Source organism: Puccinia triticina, chromosome 7A (assembly GCF_026914185.1).
Source record: "Puccinia triticina chromosome 7A, complete sequence".
NCBI lineage: Eukaryota > Fungi > Basidiomycota > Pucciniomycetes > Pucciniales > Pucciniaceae > Puccinia > Puccinia triticina.
Window position 1 is genome coordinate 1,877,389 of NC_070564.1, and position 17,563 is coordinate 1,894,951.

At 46.1% G+C, this 17,563-nt stretch overlaps 1 protein-coding gene across 1 annotated transcript; it reads right to left on the reverse strand.

Annotated features, from left to right (window-relative positions):
- Positions 1 to 16,267: 16,267 nt before the first annotated feature.
- Positions 16,268 to 16,583, reverse strand: PtA15_7A231 (uncharacterized protein; the record flags this gene model as incomplete). The annotated part of the gene is made up of 2 exons (XM_053170817.1): positions 16,268 to 16,416; positions 16,502 to 16,583. The coding sequence occupies 2 exons, from the start codon at positions 16,581 to 16,583 to the stop codon at positions 16,268 to 16,270; spliced, it is 231 nt and encodes a 76-aa protein (XP_053022060.1).
- Between the last annotated feature and the right edge of the window lie 980 nt (positions 16,584 to 17,563).

The following is a 17,563-nucleotide window of genomic DNA, read 5'->3' on the forward strand; positions in this document are numbered from 1 at the left end:
ATGACTAAAGAGCTATCCAAAATCATCCGCGATCACGATGGGACGTTCTGGGATCAAGAAGTCAACCATCAACGTTGTTTCTGTCATGTACTATTGCTGATCCTAGGAGCCGGCCTAGCCGCAATCAATCTATCAAATGCCGAGGGACCAGCCCCAAAAAAACCCGAATCTTTTCCAACACTTGCAACAATCACCGAGGAAGGTGAGATGATTGAAGACGGACTCGAGCAGTCTGAAGACGAGGAAGAGGTCGATCCGGATGATGTCTCCGATTCCGATTCAGATGGTAAACCCAAAGACAATGTCATTGCTCAAGGGGTGCCTAGCAAGAAGAAAGCTAAAGGGAAGTACAGTGATAGTGGGATCGGCTTTACATTAAAGAAGGTCAGCAATTTCTAGGTCTTTTTTGGCACATTATTCTGACTTTCTTGAGTGCTCTCCTCGTACAACAGATTGATTACGTATGCCGTCGCATCTGCAGCTCTCCGGCAAAGCAGGCCGAGTTTAAAGTCTGGGCTGAGAAGCTGGGGTATGAGGGCCCCGGAATCATAGGGGGATACGGAATACAATGGAATATTGCATATGACAGTCGGAATCGAGCATATAATGCACGAAAGGTGAGTAAAAGGTTTGAAATCGACTATCATTGACACTAATGGTAGTCTCAGTGATTTATTTTGTTCTTGTTCACAGGTCGTTAATCAACTTCTTGTCAACGAAACCGAAAACGGAAAGGGTAACCATTTCAGTGGCTATGAGTTCACATCGAAAGAATGGGACAACATCAAAGTCCTCACTAGGGTTCTGAAGGTACGGTACTGATATCAGGTCGTCCTTTTTGCTGATATCAGGACGTTGTTTTTGATTCGTCGGCTGATCTGACAACTCTGTCTTGCTCTTGAGTCTTAGGGGTTCCTTGATTTAACAAAGCGAATGGAGGGCGAAGGCCCATCTTGCTCAATGGTGCTATATGAATATAGCCGACTGATTGACAACCTCTCTCAAATGAAACAGGAAAACAGTGGAACTGTCTTAGAGGCGATGTTTGATCCGATGATCGAAAAGGCAACCAAGTATCAAGATCTTGCGCTCAAATGCGAACCGATCCTCATGGCGACGATGTTGCATCCAGCGTGGAGGCTCCTCCTGTTTTCAAACAAATACCCAATGCATCACCGTGAAGCACAATCTCTCCTTCTTGAAAAATTCAAGGACCGTCAGGCTGCCCTCAAACCATCGACTCCACCTCCATCTGAAGAGAAGTCGCAGACAACTACAGATCCTGAAGAACTCGACTCTGAGTACAACTTCTTTCCAACACAAGCTGGGCTGGACGACAGCGAAGACGAGTTGAATCGTTATCATGCAACCCACTTTTTGTTAGGTATAAAAGGCAATGTCCTCCTGTGGTGGAAGGTAAGTCTTGCTGCATGATTGTTTGTTCCCTGTATCGCACAGCACTGACCACTTCATCCCTTTCCACATCTGGGATTCAGACTCAATCAGCATCGTTCCCTGTCCTGTCTTCCCTGGCCCGAGACTACTTGTCATGTGCAAGCAGCTCGGCATGTGTCGAGAGAAAATTCTCTGCAGCTTCCGATATTTGTACCACAGTTCGTAGTTCCCTTGCACCTCGAACGATTGAAAGATGCATCAGTAGTCATCTTTGGCTTCGCAGTGGAGTCAGAGCTAAAGGACAATTCGATGATTGTCATGCGATTCTTGATGCAGCCAAAAAATCTCCAAAGTTCAGCAGCGAGATTTAACGACTTCTGAATCTCACCACTTCCTGTTCCTTTATTATCCTATCCAATTGAATACATTATATCACTATTCTCGCGACTAACTTGATACACGACCGATAGCTCAGATAAAAAAATGAATACATATTTACTACACATACTAGATACACGAGTAGTTGAATGGACCGATACAAAAATGAAATACATACTAGATGATACACAATCTCAATCTTGAATAAGTCTACATGCCGACATACCAAGGATTCAAATCATGACTTTTTGCCGCCGGAAGAGCAAACAATCCCCTCGCTATAATAGTGGTTTTCATTTGCTTTTTTAGCGGAATAAACTCGCTACAATAGCGATTTTACCGCTATTAAAGCGTCAAGCGTAGCGGCACGCCGCTTTTTTACGCTAAGAATAGTGCGCTAAAATTTAGGAAAAAATATCCTCAGATGAATTAGCGGAAAGCGAAGCGCTAAGACCGCTTCGAAAAGCTTAGCGAAGTGGCAGGTAATTCGCTACGCTTCCGCTGCGCTGTCCGCTTTAGTCAGCGTAGCTCTTGCGGTGTTGGCGGTATCCACAGTATGCCCAGCAGGGGCTGGGGCATCCCCGCGGTGCAGTGTGGTTGCCAATGGGGTGTCCACTGGTACCCAAAGGCCAGTGACGTGCTGAGCATGCTGCTGTCCCAAAGGTGGGGCGGCGGCGTCTTGCCTGGCCTTGAGCATCTGGACGACGGCGGCGGGGCGGCCATGTGTTGTTGTTAGGGGTCATCAGGGGGGCGTTGCAAGCCGCTGTCATGGCGGCGCGAATTTATAAGTGGATCTCGTCGCCCAAGGGATGCCTTATTCCCTGGGAGAGGGCGTCCTGCAGATGACCCCTCTGGGGGCGTCCCTGCGATTCCGAACTGCACCCGTGGTGTCGACTTGGTTTCACGAAGGAAGTTAGTATTCGTGAGGATTTTCTCTCTCAGGCCTCAGCGGCCAGGAACAATAAGGGGTTTCAAAGTAGACCTGCGCATGCAACTTGCAAGGCAAGGTAAGCCGGCGTTCAACTGAAATGTTGAATGTCAACTTGCAGTCTCCCCGCAAAACTGAGTTACGCAAAGTGACCTGGTCTACTTTGAAACCCCTTGAGATGACAAAATTTTAAGAGATGAGGGCCAGGCATGTGGCTAACTTAGCTAATTCCCTCCTCTGGGGAGCGAAGCAGCCTCCGAAGGAGGGACTTACGGGCTATGTCAACCCCGCGGCAGTAGAGAATTAGGCCTTTTGGTGGTGACTTTTTTTAAAACCTCCCACATGAGTTTCTGAACCTTTTTTGCTCTAATTTATAAGACCATCCGCACCGGGCGCTAAGTTAGCCCGGATTAGGGCACTTAGTTCAACCCCGCAACCGCATTGGGTTGGATCAACCAGGGATCAACTTGACCCGGAGCTTGGTTTGGAGCCAGTGGGGTATAAATCTAGCCCCCACTAGTCCTCGGACTAACCTCTAAAATGAATATGCATCATGCTCAATGGCATGAACTCTATGTGTTTAGGTGCCAAACACATACCATACAGGCACCTAATCACATAATCTCCAACAGCCTTGGACCTCCCAATCTACACCAATGCGGTTGGCCACTCGGATTAGCTTACTCCAACCGTAATCCCAGCTAGTTAGTCTAGACTCACTTAGCAACGGATGCAGATACATTTCTGGGATGGCTTAGGCCCCATTTGGCACCAAAATAATTGGTGAAATAATCAGTAGTGAAATAATCTGTGACATTTTGATTATTTCACCTGAAATAAATTTTAATTTAATATGTCGCTAGCATTTGGCAGCACATTGTAATAATCCCAGCCGCTGCAACAAACCACCAAGCAAATCAGCCATCCACCCACCTTACTCAATCAACCACAAAAACTAATGGACCTCAATACACATCCACAATATCAACATCATTCAGAACGTTCAGACCAATCCAATTTTTGATCAGGCAAATGCCGATAGCACAAATAGCCTGTTCCACAATCAAGAGGTTGTCAATCTTCCCCCCAAAGGTGTCTACTTCAGTGATTGCAAGAGGTAGGAGTGTGAAAATAGGCAAGACTCCATCGCCAAGGGTCTATGGCAGCAGTACCTCCCAACCTTGGCCAGAAGGCAGCAATGATGATTGCTCTTGTACTCGCTCCCATAAGTTATTTCTCTCACATCATGTTTGGATCTCTCACATTTCAGATATCATAAGTATTTTTTTTACGGACTTACTTCGCGCACTGCGGAAAACTCTTCGCGCACTGTGGGGGTCGTCGTCTCGACGTCCAGCCCCCAGTGCGCGCTTCTGCCACGGCTCTTCGCGCACTGCATTTTCCGCCGAAAAAACGGCTTGCATTTCTTGAGATATTTTTTGATGAATCAATAGAATGGCTTTTTATGATCCCCCTCAAAAATAATCAAGTCATTTAGGGGTCTCCTTGAGCCTAGAGAAAATTGACATGAAAAAATCATATTTTAACGCGGCAGGGACCTGTAATATCGCTTCCTGTGCCCCAGTAGCCCCAAAAGTTTCACAGTATCATGGCACATGTGCAAATTCATGACCTGATAATTTTCAGAATTTTTCCCAGAGATATAAGGGGTGCGCGGCAGGCTTAGTAGGAAAATTACTGCTAACTGTATAGATTTTTTGTTACACACCCAAACAGTCCCAAAATTTCAGAAATGTTTTCATTGTAGATATTCTCCGCGCCATAAATTTCTTGGCAATATTGTGTCATGATAACATGAGATGTAGTGCGGCGGGCTTAGTTGGAAAATGACTGCTAACTTATCTCATGTTTTAATGACACACTATTGCTAAGAGCTTTATGGCGCGGAGAATATGCAAAATTGAAACATTCCTGAAAATTTCAGACTGTTTCAGCGTGTAACAAAAAATCTATACATGTAGCAGCCATTTTCCTACTAAGCCCGCCGCGCACCCCTTATATCTCATGTTATCATGACACACTATTGCAAAGAAATTTATGGCGCGGAGAATATCTACAATGAAAACATTTCTGAAATTTTGGGACTGTTTGGGTGTGTAACAAAAAAGCTATACAGTTAGCAGTAATGTTCCTACTAAGCCTGCTGCGCACCCCTTATATCTCATTTTATAATGACACACTATTGCTAGGAATTTCAGGGAATTAATTTGAAGCATATTTCTCTGTGCTCTCAAAACTTTGTGCCTTTGGTGTGTGTAACAAAAAAGCTATACATATACGCAAAGTAATAAACGCAATACCTATTTGGGCTAGAGGAGAAAATTCTGAAAATTATCAGGTCATGAATTTGCACATGTACCATGATACTGAGAAATTTTTGGGGCTACTGGGGCATAGGAAGCGATATTACAGGTTCCTGCCGCGTTAAAATATGATTTTTTCATGTCAATTTTCTCTAGGCTCAAGGAGACCCCTAAATGACTTGATTATTTTTAGGGGGATCATAAAAAGCCATTCTATTGATTCATCAAAAAATATCTCAAGAAATGCAAGCCGTTTTTTTGGGGGAATGCACAGTGCGCGAAGAGCCGTGGCGAAAGCGCGCACTGGGGGCGGGACGTCGAGACGACGACCCCCACAGTGCGCGAAGAGTTTTCCGCAGTGCGCGAAGTAAGTCTGTTTTTTTATTGGAGCAAGCTGGAATTTCATTAGAGAGAAAAAAAAAGTGTTTTGATAAATTGAGGAAATATTTTGAAGTCAAGTGAAGTACAATAAAAATTTAGTTGCCGTGCATCTTATCAATCTGCTGTTTGAGCCATTTGGATCAAAGATCCTTGTCTTTGATGCTTGAAAATATTTGTGCATTTATATCATCTTGGAAGATTGCAAAAGCGTCCAAGGCCTCGTTTTGACTAGCCTCTTTGGCATGAGCATCTTGATACATCTCCATCGCCAGCTGAAGATTGCTCTTGCAAGATTCCCTTTGCTCAAGCCGTCTGGAGTCCATGTAGCCAACCAAGCCGTTGATTGCACTTGCAACGGAGTCTTTCTTGTGGCTGCAAGAAAGGTAGTTAGTTGGACTGTTTGCAGGTTTGTTCTGACAATCAACTATGTCACCCGAAGTGTTTGGATCATTTGGTTGAGTCTCCATGAGCAATTGCTGAGAAAGCTGTACTGTGACAAATAGGTCCTCCCGCACGTGAAGTTGTGAACCTCTTGGATGACCCCTCCCGCCGCCGCGGCCGCAATAGTTAGGTGTGTGAGGCAATTGCAAGGTGGATTCTAGGTGTTGTTGAGTGTTTCAGGTTGGTTGGGTGGAGCCTGGTCATTCATTGGTTGTTGAAAGTTGCGAGTTGTGAGGTTGTTGGAAGTTGTGAGTTGTGAGGGTTATGGGTCTCACTTTCTGAGCTGCCAATATATTGAGCATTAGTAAGGGTGCGTACCATACGTTTCGGGTTTTTTTGGAATGGATTCCCGCGCGAATCAAAAAAGCACTTTGCCTTTTTTTCTTTTGACTTCTGAGAAACAGGTTCACCTAAATTGGTGTACCACAGGAACCAGTTTCTTGTACATATTTATGTACATCAACACATTAACCCAGCAGTCCCTCCCATCGATGTCACTTCCCAGCAGACTACTCCACTCGGTGACCGAACACTGGTCATCGAGTGGAGCATAGCATACCCTCCAATCAACGACCGGTCAACATCGGTCATCCATTGGAGGGTATACATATTCCACTCAATGGCCGGTGTTGACCGGTCATCGAGTGGAGGGTATACATACTCCGCTCGATGACCGTTCAAAACCGGTCATCGATCGGAGTCTACTCCACTCAATGACCGGGATGACAGATCATCGAGTGGAGTACACCCTCCGCTCGATGACCGTTCAACACCCGTCATTGATTGGAGGGTGTACATACTCCACTTGATGACCGGTCAACACCGGTCATCCATTGGAATATACCCTCCAATTGATGACCAGTGTGGATTGGTCATCAATCGGAGGGTGTACTCCACTCGATGATCTGTCATCCCGGTCATTGAGTGGACTATACCCTCCAATCAATGACCGGTCAAAATTGGTCATCGAGTGGAGTACACCCTCCAATTGATGACCGGGATGAGCGAGCGGTCATCAATTGGAGGAAGTACTCTACCCGATGGCCGGATGAGGGGTCATCGAGCGGAGGGTATGACCAGTCATCCTGGTCATCAAGTGGAGCGCACACCCTCCGATCAATGACCGGGATGAGTGGTCATCAATTGGAGGGTGTACTCCACCCGATGGACGGTATGGGCAGTCATTGAGTGGAGGACTTGACCAGTCATCCCGGTCATCGAGTGTAGTGTATGTATACCCTCCAATTGATGGCCGGGGTGAGTTGTCATCAATCGGAGGGTGCTCCACCTGATGGCCGGGATGAGTGGTCATCGAGTGGAGGGTCTGACCAGTCATCCCAGTCAACGATCGGAGGGTGTGTACTCCACTCGATGGCCGGGATGAGATGTCATCGAGTGGCGGGTATGACCAGTCATCCCGGTCATCAAGTGGAATGTATACCCTCCAATTGATGGCCGGGGTGAGTGGTCAGCAATTGGAGGGTCCCGATGGCCGGGATGAGTGGAGTTCACACCCTCCCCAGCGAAGAGAAATGGTTTCTCGAAGCTGGAGAAATAGGGGGACACCTGTTTCTGGAAACGCTTGTTTTTTGATGAGAATCAATTCTGGAATCTAGCCAGAATTGGTGTGCTATGGTACACAATTCTGATGCAAAATAGATTCTTGCAAAAAAAAGTTGAAACTCGCGCAAGAATCAATTTTTTTTCTGCTATGGTACGCACCCTAAGTCTAATTGCACAATATGTAAATGTCAGTTTGCCAAAAACCATTGGCATTTCACCAACATAATCGTGAAATATTTGTGAGATATGTCCCTGGTAATTTTGGTGTCAAACATGGCCTTAAGATGTCCCCTTCTTTCTATGATTTTTTCTCATCTTCAACTCCTCTGGTTGAGCTGCAATCATATGTGGTGTTCAAAATTGATTTTCAAACCACTTTCTACATAAAATCATAAGATCTACATGTCCAAACTTTTGATGGGGTGAAAGTTGAAGGTTCTCTTCATTTCAAGTGCCTCTCAAAAATTTGATAAATCTTATGATTTTATGTAAAATGGTATTCAAAAATCAATTTTGAACACCCTAATAGTTGTAACATTATCAATGTCAGATTCTCAGTGCAAAATATCAAATGCACAATGAAGTGGACACTTGCCAGTCACAAAAAAGGAATTCATGGGGCACCCAAGGCCCCAAAAAATTTGTAAAATATGTACAGCCATGTCAAAAAAGCTTGCCTTCTTGGCCAGGAACTCCCACTGGAAAATCCTTCTGGATTTGCCAACCTGTGTGTATCCAACAACAAGGTTGGACATTTGGATATCCATGCCTGCCTTGTTGATATATATAGGATGCCTATATCACAGGCAGGCAAGCTCAATCAAAGACTTCTGATGGGTTTTCCCTGATTTTGATTCCTGAAACAGAATCCTTGACCCATTTTCACCCCGGACTGCCATCTGGATCAAGACACCCAGGTGTCAGGGTGCCGGTCCCCCCAGCGGCAACGGTGGGTAGTTACGGTACAGTTATTGGTAACATACCAATATTGTAATGGTTTTTCTCTTGTTACCGTTACCGTTAACCGTAACAGAAGTGCATTACAATATTGCACACCCAGGATGTTTGACATTTGACATCCGTTACAATATCTGCCCGCACGGAGGGGCAGATATCGGACTACACATGATCCAGAGGGGGCCATTTGCCTCTCTTTATCTCGTTAACCAGTGGTTAGCGCTTTACGCTACTAGTAATGTGAGTAACACACCAAAAAAATCAAGCCTGTTACGATACGGGCCCAGGGTTACAACTGGTTGTTACTAGTAGCGCAGTAACAGCAAGTGTTACGGTACGCAGATAATGGCGGTTATCATAGCGTATCGTAACTATCCACCGCTGCCAGCGGCCAGCAATTTTTTGCTACCAATTGGCTTGGCCGGTAGCATCCTGTAGGCAACTGTGCTTGTGGGTAAGTATATCAATCTGTCCAACCTTGTTGTTGGATAGACAAAGGTTTGCAAACAAAGGAGTATTTTCTACTGGAAATTCCTTGCCAATAAGGCAAGCTTTTTTGGCATGGCTGTACAAAGGAACTCAATGATGTTGTGCACATTTTGCTCCCCCAAGAATTTATTACCTGGTGTCAGATGGTGTTTCCAGAAAGGATTAAAAAACATCATTTTTCTAATTCTCTACTGCCAGGGGGTCAACATAGCACATAAGCCCCGTCCCCCCTCCAATAGAGGGACTTAGTTAAGTTAGAGCATCTCCACCCGGTGTCAGCCTTAGAGCCAACATAGTTAGCCTAAAGACCCCTAAATCCTCTTATGTCTTTTTCATCTTAAGAGTTATCTTTGTTTTGACTTCAGATTCTGTTTCCTCATGCAATTTTAACACTAGTTACAACTCACCACTTCTTTGTAACTCTACTCCTTCCCTGAGCTCTTGAGTCATGGAGCGCATGCGCAGTTGTGACGTGGCAGCGCTACCAAGTGCGCCAACCACATGTACATATGTAATTATGTAAGCAAACTCTGAAAATTTTCGAAGTCAGGATCCCCCTTGCCTGAGGAGGATCTACAGACTTCAGAACACCAGAACCACACCCCAGAAAACCCAGGATCACCACCAAAGAGATTACCACACTCCCAGTATACAGCAAGGCCAGGAAAGCTTGCGGGTCCAACAGCCAGAATATCCACCAAACATGCCAGTTGAATTCCGCCACCAGACCTTTCAAATCTTCCCCCTTCTTCCACCTTTGTCCGTCCCATCCCACCCAACCCACCCACCATCCACCCACCCAGAACCCTGCCAGCCAGCCAGCCACCCCCCCGCCAAACACATTTTCTTTTTCCGCAATTGGTGATCCATCCGTTTTTTTGGTCAGGAGCACACAACTGACCTCCCGTCATCCAGACCATCACAAGACCATCCCACCAAGTGCCGTTTCCGCCAGTGAGCAGGCAGTTCCTTCCCCTGCCCCCCCTTCATTTCCTCAGCTGACCTCCCAACCCCCTCCGTCCTTCGCCTGGCCCACCTTCCAGACCAGCACAAGCCCCTCAACTCCAACGCCAAAATATTGGCCCTTGTACACCCGTCATTTGAGAATCTGGTGTGTCGTTTCCCCTACTGCGCCCCGCATGGTTCTGATTCTGGCTGACCATTCTCCCATGCAGAACAAAACTCCTGCAACCACCCGTTTTACGCTCACCCGCGGCACCTTGGAGCCGCTGCCGTTTGCAAACTTCCCGGGTGAGACACAGGAGTCCTACCTTGGGCCCTCCCAGCCACCGGACTTGCAGGCGGCTGCCTGTAAGCTATTCTACAAGGGTTCGCCGACCCAACACAACCCCCAATCCATGCTACTGGCGCCCCAACTAAGCCGCCCCCACAGACACGCAACATACACATCAAGCATTGCATCTTTCAGCAAACAGTCGTGGGCCAGCTGGCCATGGCCAATCCCAACACGGTCGTCCATACAAACAACGGTGAAACAGATACAATGCGCGCATCAATATCGGGCCATATCGCATTGACGATACCGCCCAATACTGTGCATCAAATTGCATCGTCTTGGAAGGCCGATGCAATATGCATTGTTCAAAGTGCATCGCTTGAGCGTTGCAATACAGGCTTTTTGTTGGATGTGCATTGGTTTAACTGATGCAATGCCAATAGATGCGATACCAATATTTATCGGTATATCTGCGCATATATTGGTTGCATCACATCACATCGTCTCTACAATGCGATGCAAGGTTTTCTCACCCGCTGTATCGATCAAGCGATGCGATGCCAATGCGATGCATTGGTTTTGCAATGCAATACAGCAGATTAGCAATATGGTGCATCGCCCCAACGATGCGATACCGATAAATGTGCAATATCGCATTGTATCACATCTGCTTCACCGTTGATACAAAGCAAGCGCTTGCGGAGGTGCAAAAACACTGGAAGGTCACCCCAAATGGCACCGCGGTCTTGTTGTTGGTTGTGCAGCGGGTCACCTGGGCGCAGTTCCGTTTGGATGTTGCGGTGGCCCTGGGAAAGACAAAGATGCACCTCGGGACGCACATTCACCACCCCCAAAAGGAAGGCAATGTGCACACATTGCCATGTTCAATACATTGTTAATACCAAGGTATTTCACACGGCTAACCTAGGTATTACAGAATATTAATTTTGTTGTTCCAGAAGTTTTTTACAGAAGTTTAACCCTCTTACAAGAGTTTAATTCAGTTGTCACAGAAGTTAAACCCATGTAATAAAAAATTCAAGAAGAAATTTCAACTGATAATTTTGACTAGAGTTCAAGGCGGCTACGCCGCTGCACTTTGGTAAAATAATATAACCCACAACCCCACCCCACTTCTTTTATGTGATGAACTGGATAATTCAGGAGGGAAGAGCCTCAAAGAACATGAACAATATATCTGAACAGCCTCAAATTTCAAAACAGAATGAAGTTTCAAGCAGTGCTATTTTCTCAGATAAAAAAACTTTTGTCCAAATCAGATAATATGTGAGCTAATCTGGAGGGAGTGGGCCAGGCCTAAACCTGTAGATCAGGGGATGATCAAAACTTGCTCCAAATAAGATTGTAGTGTTGGAATTCTCTTTTTTACTTTAACATCAATTTCCCTTTCCTGTCACTCACAATCCCATGACTGTCACTTCATTTTCTTATATAGTTATTATTATGCACCTCTCATGCATATCATGTAATCACAGTCTGCACAATATTTATTTGCTATTTAAAAGTTTGTTTTCTCATTCAAGCAATTTCATCATCAGTTCTCAACCAAATTGGTTCTCAAGTTGAACACCTTTAGCCTCCTTCTCAAGTACCTCTTGCATCAATACTAAGTAAATTTGACTAATTTCTATAGTTTAAGCATATAAAACTCAGTTTGACCTTGGCAAATCTGCCACTCTCAATTCTCCAGTTGTTTCAGCATTTCAAAGCAAGGTGCAGGTCTGATATGCTCTTTTATTCCTCTTTCAACCTTAAAGGTCAAACTCCTGCAAAAAAGAAAATGAACGCAAGACCACCGCGTGGGCAGCCTTTGGCCCCCACTGGATCTGCGATGGGGGAAACATTCACACTTCAAACATCCTCCTTCTTATACCCTTCCGGCAATTCTTGTTGAATGCAAACCTGCTAGCTGTTCTCAGCTACATCCTTTTCATCCAACGGGTTTAGCTTTTCACATGCACCGGGTGCTTTTGATCTGTTCCTACTGAATCCTATAGGCGGTATCAGACATCTGGACTTTTCAATTTCTTGGTCTTGCCTTTTTTCTAATCTCCTTTTTTGAATGGTCATTGGACAGCTTCTTGCAATCTAAGCTGGCACGGTGTGCAGCCTCCGCTTCTATCTTCCCCTAAAGGTAATGACTCCTACCCTCTCCTTCTCTTTGTACGCCGCTCACGGCCTCTTACCCCCGTGACCGCTCTTGGTATCTACTATATTCATACCTCCTTTTTTTAGCCGCTCTTGGCCAATCCTTGATATCCTGCCGTTCACGGCCTGCTTAAATCAGAGTGTCATTGTTTGCGCTAAGGTGCTATTTCCACTTGCGGCTCAGTACATTTGGTTTGAATGCGCAAGCCCTCATTTTTAGTCGCACACGCGAAAGCTATAAGAAAAATATCTCCATGTGTTGTGAAAAGGGGAAAGTCAAGCTCCCCTGCCCATTCAAGTTGGCTCCATCCTATCCGCCGTTCCTGAAGAAATTGCTGATCAAATGGCAGGAGAAGGGGGAGATTTCTGTAGATTTCCAGGGAGCATGGGTGGGTGCGCATCTGTGCGCATGCAGGGTTTCCGATTGAGTTTGGATTGATGTCGGGCTTTGGAAGGCACTCTGCGCTGGATACATGCGCTGGAACGCTGGCGAGTACGTAGTTTGGCTGCAGGGGCACCCAACTGGGAAGACCGCCAGCGGACAAGCCCGGCCGGCGCGCGGGAGACGGCCAGCCCAAGAACCGCACCATGCCAGCGCCGACCGACGGACACGCCGCCAAACTGGGCTCATCGGTGCCCATCTGCACCCCACACGCCGTCTCCGTCTCGCTGCCCACCTGGAAGGACAATGTCGACTACGAGCTGGGGCTCGACCGAGTCCATGGCAGGCTCAGCACAGGCTATCCCCGCTTCTTCATCCAGAAGGCTCGCCTGTCTTGCTCTTCTCTCCTCCCTCCGCTCGGACAAGCACTGACATCGCCTTGGTGTCTGCACAGCTCGCTGAGATCTGTCGCGCTGCCCATGCCCCGTCAGCCCAGGAACGCTGCATCCTCTTCCCGTCCGAGATAGCCGCCAACCTGTGCCAGAAGTTCGTTGCCGACCAAGCGCTGAAATCCAGGGAGGTCTCAGCCATCAGATTGGCCCGGCCCCATTCAACCTTCAAAAAATCAACCTGCAAATTGCTCATACTTTTGTTTTGGGAGACAAATGTCTGGAGGAAGCGGAGCATTGTTGAGAATGTGCTTTGGGAGTCTGTGCTAATCAAGCCACAAGGGATCATGTGGATGCCAAAACCATCTTAAAACTGCAATCTTCCATTTATGCTCACAACCCTTACAGGATGGCTGGTGATATTGTCAAGAGTGGAAAAAAAATCTCAATGGTTCTGAAGACTTTTCAGGATAGAAATCTTGATCTAATCTTGATCTAAGGAGGTATAATGCACCAACATTTGTGGAAGTTGGTCTTGTAATTGAAGGAGAAGGATTCTCAAAAGTGCCGCGTTGAATTGTGCTACATCAATTTGGGGGCAGGTTGCAGTATATCTTGGACCTGCATTCAGCCTAATTTCCACTTTGGTATCCAATATTTTTCCCTAACAGTGGGAACCCACTTATGTAGTATGTTTTCAAATGGTTAGTACATATCATTAGAATAACGTGATTGTGTTGCTTACTCACAAAAGGTTTAGGTCAACCGCAAAGGGTCAGTCAACTCAAGTGGATGGTGCACCTTTTATTTTCAAGACCAGGTGTATTCTCCGCAATCCTCTGCAGCAAGACTCTTTTTCAAGAGTTGATAGTTCATATGTATGTGTACATCAAGAGCTCAAGGCTGAAATGGTTCAAACAAAATCAGGCGGTAATCAAAGCTCAAATGTGTTCTGGCCTGGAGGAGCTATAGGGCAGAATGCTGAGCCATTGGGCAGAAAGATTGTGCTACCATGGCCAATTGTATGTTGGCTTATCTTGTGTACGTGGTGTAGGGAATTTGTTAGTAGCACAAGTATCAGAGTATCATAATAGGGGGTTTCAAAGTTGATCAGATGCAACTTGCATGCACTTTTGCAAGTCGGTGTTCAAGTTCATTCTTGAACACTGAGTTGCAAAAGTGCATGCAAGCAATAAAAGCCTTGAACACCAACTTGCAAAAGTGCATGCAAGTTGTGCATGGACAACTTTGAATCCCCCTAATATGAAGGAGTTATAAATTTTGTCAAAAAATCTGTATTTTTGTAAAAAAAAAAATGTATTGTGTGAACTGAAATAGAATAATTTAGAGGCAGGGAAAAATAGGCTGGGGTAAGGTAGGCGGCAAAGCCGCCTCTGAACTCTAGTTTCCATATATAGCATCATGGCTTTGTCTGAAAGGGTAATAAGCAGGAACCAGCCCAATATTGATATGAAGGATCAAAGATGCTGTGGTTCATGTATCAGCATCAGGAGCCAGCTGGAGTCCACCATGAGGTTGTTGACACTACCCACCATTTCTCTCCAGGTGCACCACAGATGTTAGGATCTGTGGACATAATTGTTGGAATACAGTCTCCAACGCGCAAGGCGCCAAGAGGCGCAGGGGAGAAACTGACTTTGATGCACTGCTTCGTAAGCCACAGTTTCATCCCTCCAGACTCAAGCCACAGTCACTAACCCCGTTGTCTCGCCACCTTTACATCAGGTGAAACAAGCGACAAGACTCCGAGGGCGCACAAGTTGACACCAGAACCAAGCGACACCAGGGCAGCCGCAGGATTCGGTCTTCCAATCCTGTGAGTATTTAAGGAGTGCATCAGGCTAGCATTCGGACCACCAGACTAACTATTGTCCGTTATTCGCAGCCCACTCTCTTCCAGAATTTCCAATAAGCCCCACAGCCTAGTTACTCGAATCAGTCACTCGACCAACGAGTAAGCTCAATCCATCTAACTTAAACCAAAAGCAGGAACTGCATCCCTAACATAGGTGTCGCTCTCATCAGCCTTAACAGGACTAATTCTCCGTCATCCTAAGTCAACACCGTTGACGCCAGCGTGCAGAACCAAAGAGGTAAAAACCTTCCCCAAAGATTAATCCATTGAACCAGGCATCATACTGATGCTCGAGTTTAGTCCACAGCTCTCAACTATTTTTGTTCATAGCCGATCCCCATTTCCATTCTTCTCTTTATCTTCTCAAGATCGCAAAACATTGCGAGTCAATCCACTACCTCTATCGTCATATCATCTAGACTCAGAAGCACGGCCAATTCGCCTGCTCTTAGGTAAATAAGAACTTCTCATTCTTACAGCGATATCATGAAATTGTACATAGTCCCTTTTTGATCTTAGTTTCCTAACATGAAAATGAATCTCTTAGTTGTGTAAATTCTTACAATAATGACGTCTGACTTGTTGACATAATTACACTGACCTATGTATGTCAGTAAATGGACAACAAAAACAAACAAATACACAGCATACACAAAACAAAACTGAAATGCAAGTACAATGAACCAGGGATGATTGAGGGTACACACTGAACCAATACGAGGGAGTAGTTGTGTAGACAAACATCTATGCTGCTGTTGATGGTGATCAGGGTGGGTATTTTCTCCAAATTGGGTTGAAGGGTTGGAAGTTAGTTCCTCGGCTCTCCTCTTTGTCATTGCTTTGGGTGTAGGCCCTCATCTTGGGTTGGGATGGAGTAGTGATAATTTTATGGAAGATCACCTGGAGTCTTCCGTTCACAGTCGCCGGTCCACCGTGATCATGGGCTCGGACCATAGGCGTGAGAAGGGCGACGCTAGAGGCGGTGTATTTGCGGGAGAAGTTGGCCGGGCGCTGCTTCTACGGGCATGGTGGGGTGGGCTGCTTGGAGAAGGAGCTGAGAAAGAGCCGCAAGATTGCATTGGAATAGATCGGAATCATCGGTGAAGACGTCCGACGTGGAGAAGAGGTGGTTGAGTTGCTGACGCTCATCCAACGCAGGTCTTCCTTCAAACTCGTGGGTGACCAATGTCCACTATATTATTCAGTTATAGCAGCTGCAGTGTGTGGTGGAACATCGTATCGCTGTGTGGAGAGAATCAGGTTCTGGATCATCTCGATGTCCATTAATGGGGAAAGATGCCCTCGGAGGGAGAGCCCTGACTTTTGTTTGTCTGCTGTGCGGGATAAGCTCAATATCTTCACAGGTTTAACGCCGACGAGGCCGAGGGCGCCTGACTATCCAAGCTCGATGCAAATGGACCTGTGGGTTGTTGTTCTTTGGCTTGCGATGGACCAGGTTGTTTGGCCAATGCATCCAGCACCTCATCCTTCTTGCCAGAGTCTTTGTCTGCTGACAGCACCACAAATGATGAAAAAACATGTCATCCACGGTAGCGTCCGATGAGGAGGTTAGTAAAGGTATAATGGCTTACAAGGAAGGCAGGCCAGCCGCCCGATTAGTGATTTTGAGTTTGTCAAGGGAGGTGCGGGTGGGCAGGACGCCGGGGAGGACATGATTTTTTCTGGAGTCAAAGCTGATCATCAGGATGTGGAAGGGGAAGTAGGAGCGAGCTTAACTAAGCCTCTCCGAGGAGGCGCGAAGCGTCTCCGAAGGAGAGGCTTAGGACTAATGGAGGACTTCCCGTCGGTTTTAGAAGACCGGCAAAATGTGATTTTCCATTTCTATTTTCTATTCTCAAGCAGTTTCTCTGCTGAAAAATAGAAAATAGAAATAGAAAAAACTGAAAAGCCAGCTTTCTAAATCGGCGGGAAGTCCTCCAATGTCCCAATCTTCGCCTGAGGCTGAGAGATATTTACACGGAAAATCATGATTTCTGTGTTTACATCTCTTTTACTCATTTCTCTCAGCACAAAATTCAAAGCCTCCTATACCATGTTGTAGCCCTGCTTCTCAGCTTTTTTGTACATATTTTTTCAATTAAATTTGTCCCAAACTCGCCGCTCAGCGGCCATTCCTGTGAGGGGTTGTCTTGAGCTATGCAATGAAGCCATTGGATCATCCAAAGGTCAAGGTCGGACACACTCTCACGGGTTTTTTCAGTATTGACTTAAGAATGACAGGTCTCTCGTCAATGCAGGATTTAGGTGGCTTGCGGAAGTTATACACATAAAAGGGTATTGACGTCTGATGTCTAACCTTATCTTCATGTGTTTAGGCCGGATGGGTGATCCGGTCTACATCAGGCCGGATAGGCTCTCAGGTGGAATTTTTACATTAATTTTTTTATTAGGGGAAGGCGGCAGGTGTTGTTTTGGACCGCTGAGATTATGTAGAAATGAAAGAGGATTCTAATGGTACCGGAGGCTGTGAATAAATCAGAGGGGTATACGGTGATATTTGGGTTAGAAGGCATTTTTCAACATTTGGCTGGGCAGCCTCAAGCCAAATGTTGGACATTAGGCACAAGTCCCTCCCGCAAGCGGGAGGGTGCTCGCGCCCCGCGAGCACAGGGAGGGACTTGTGTTAAGTTCGA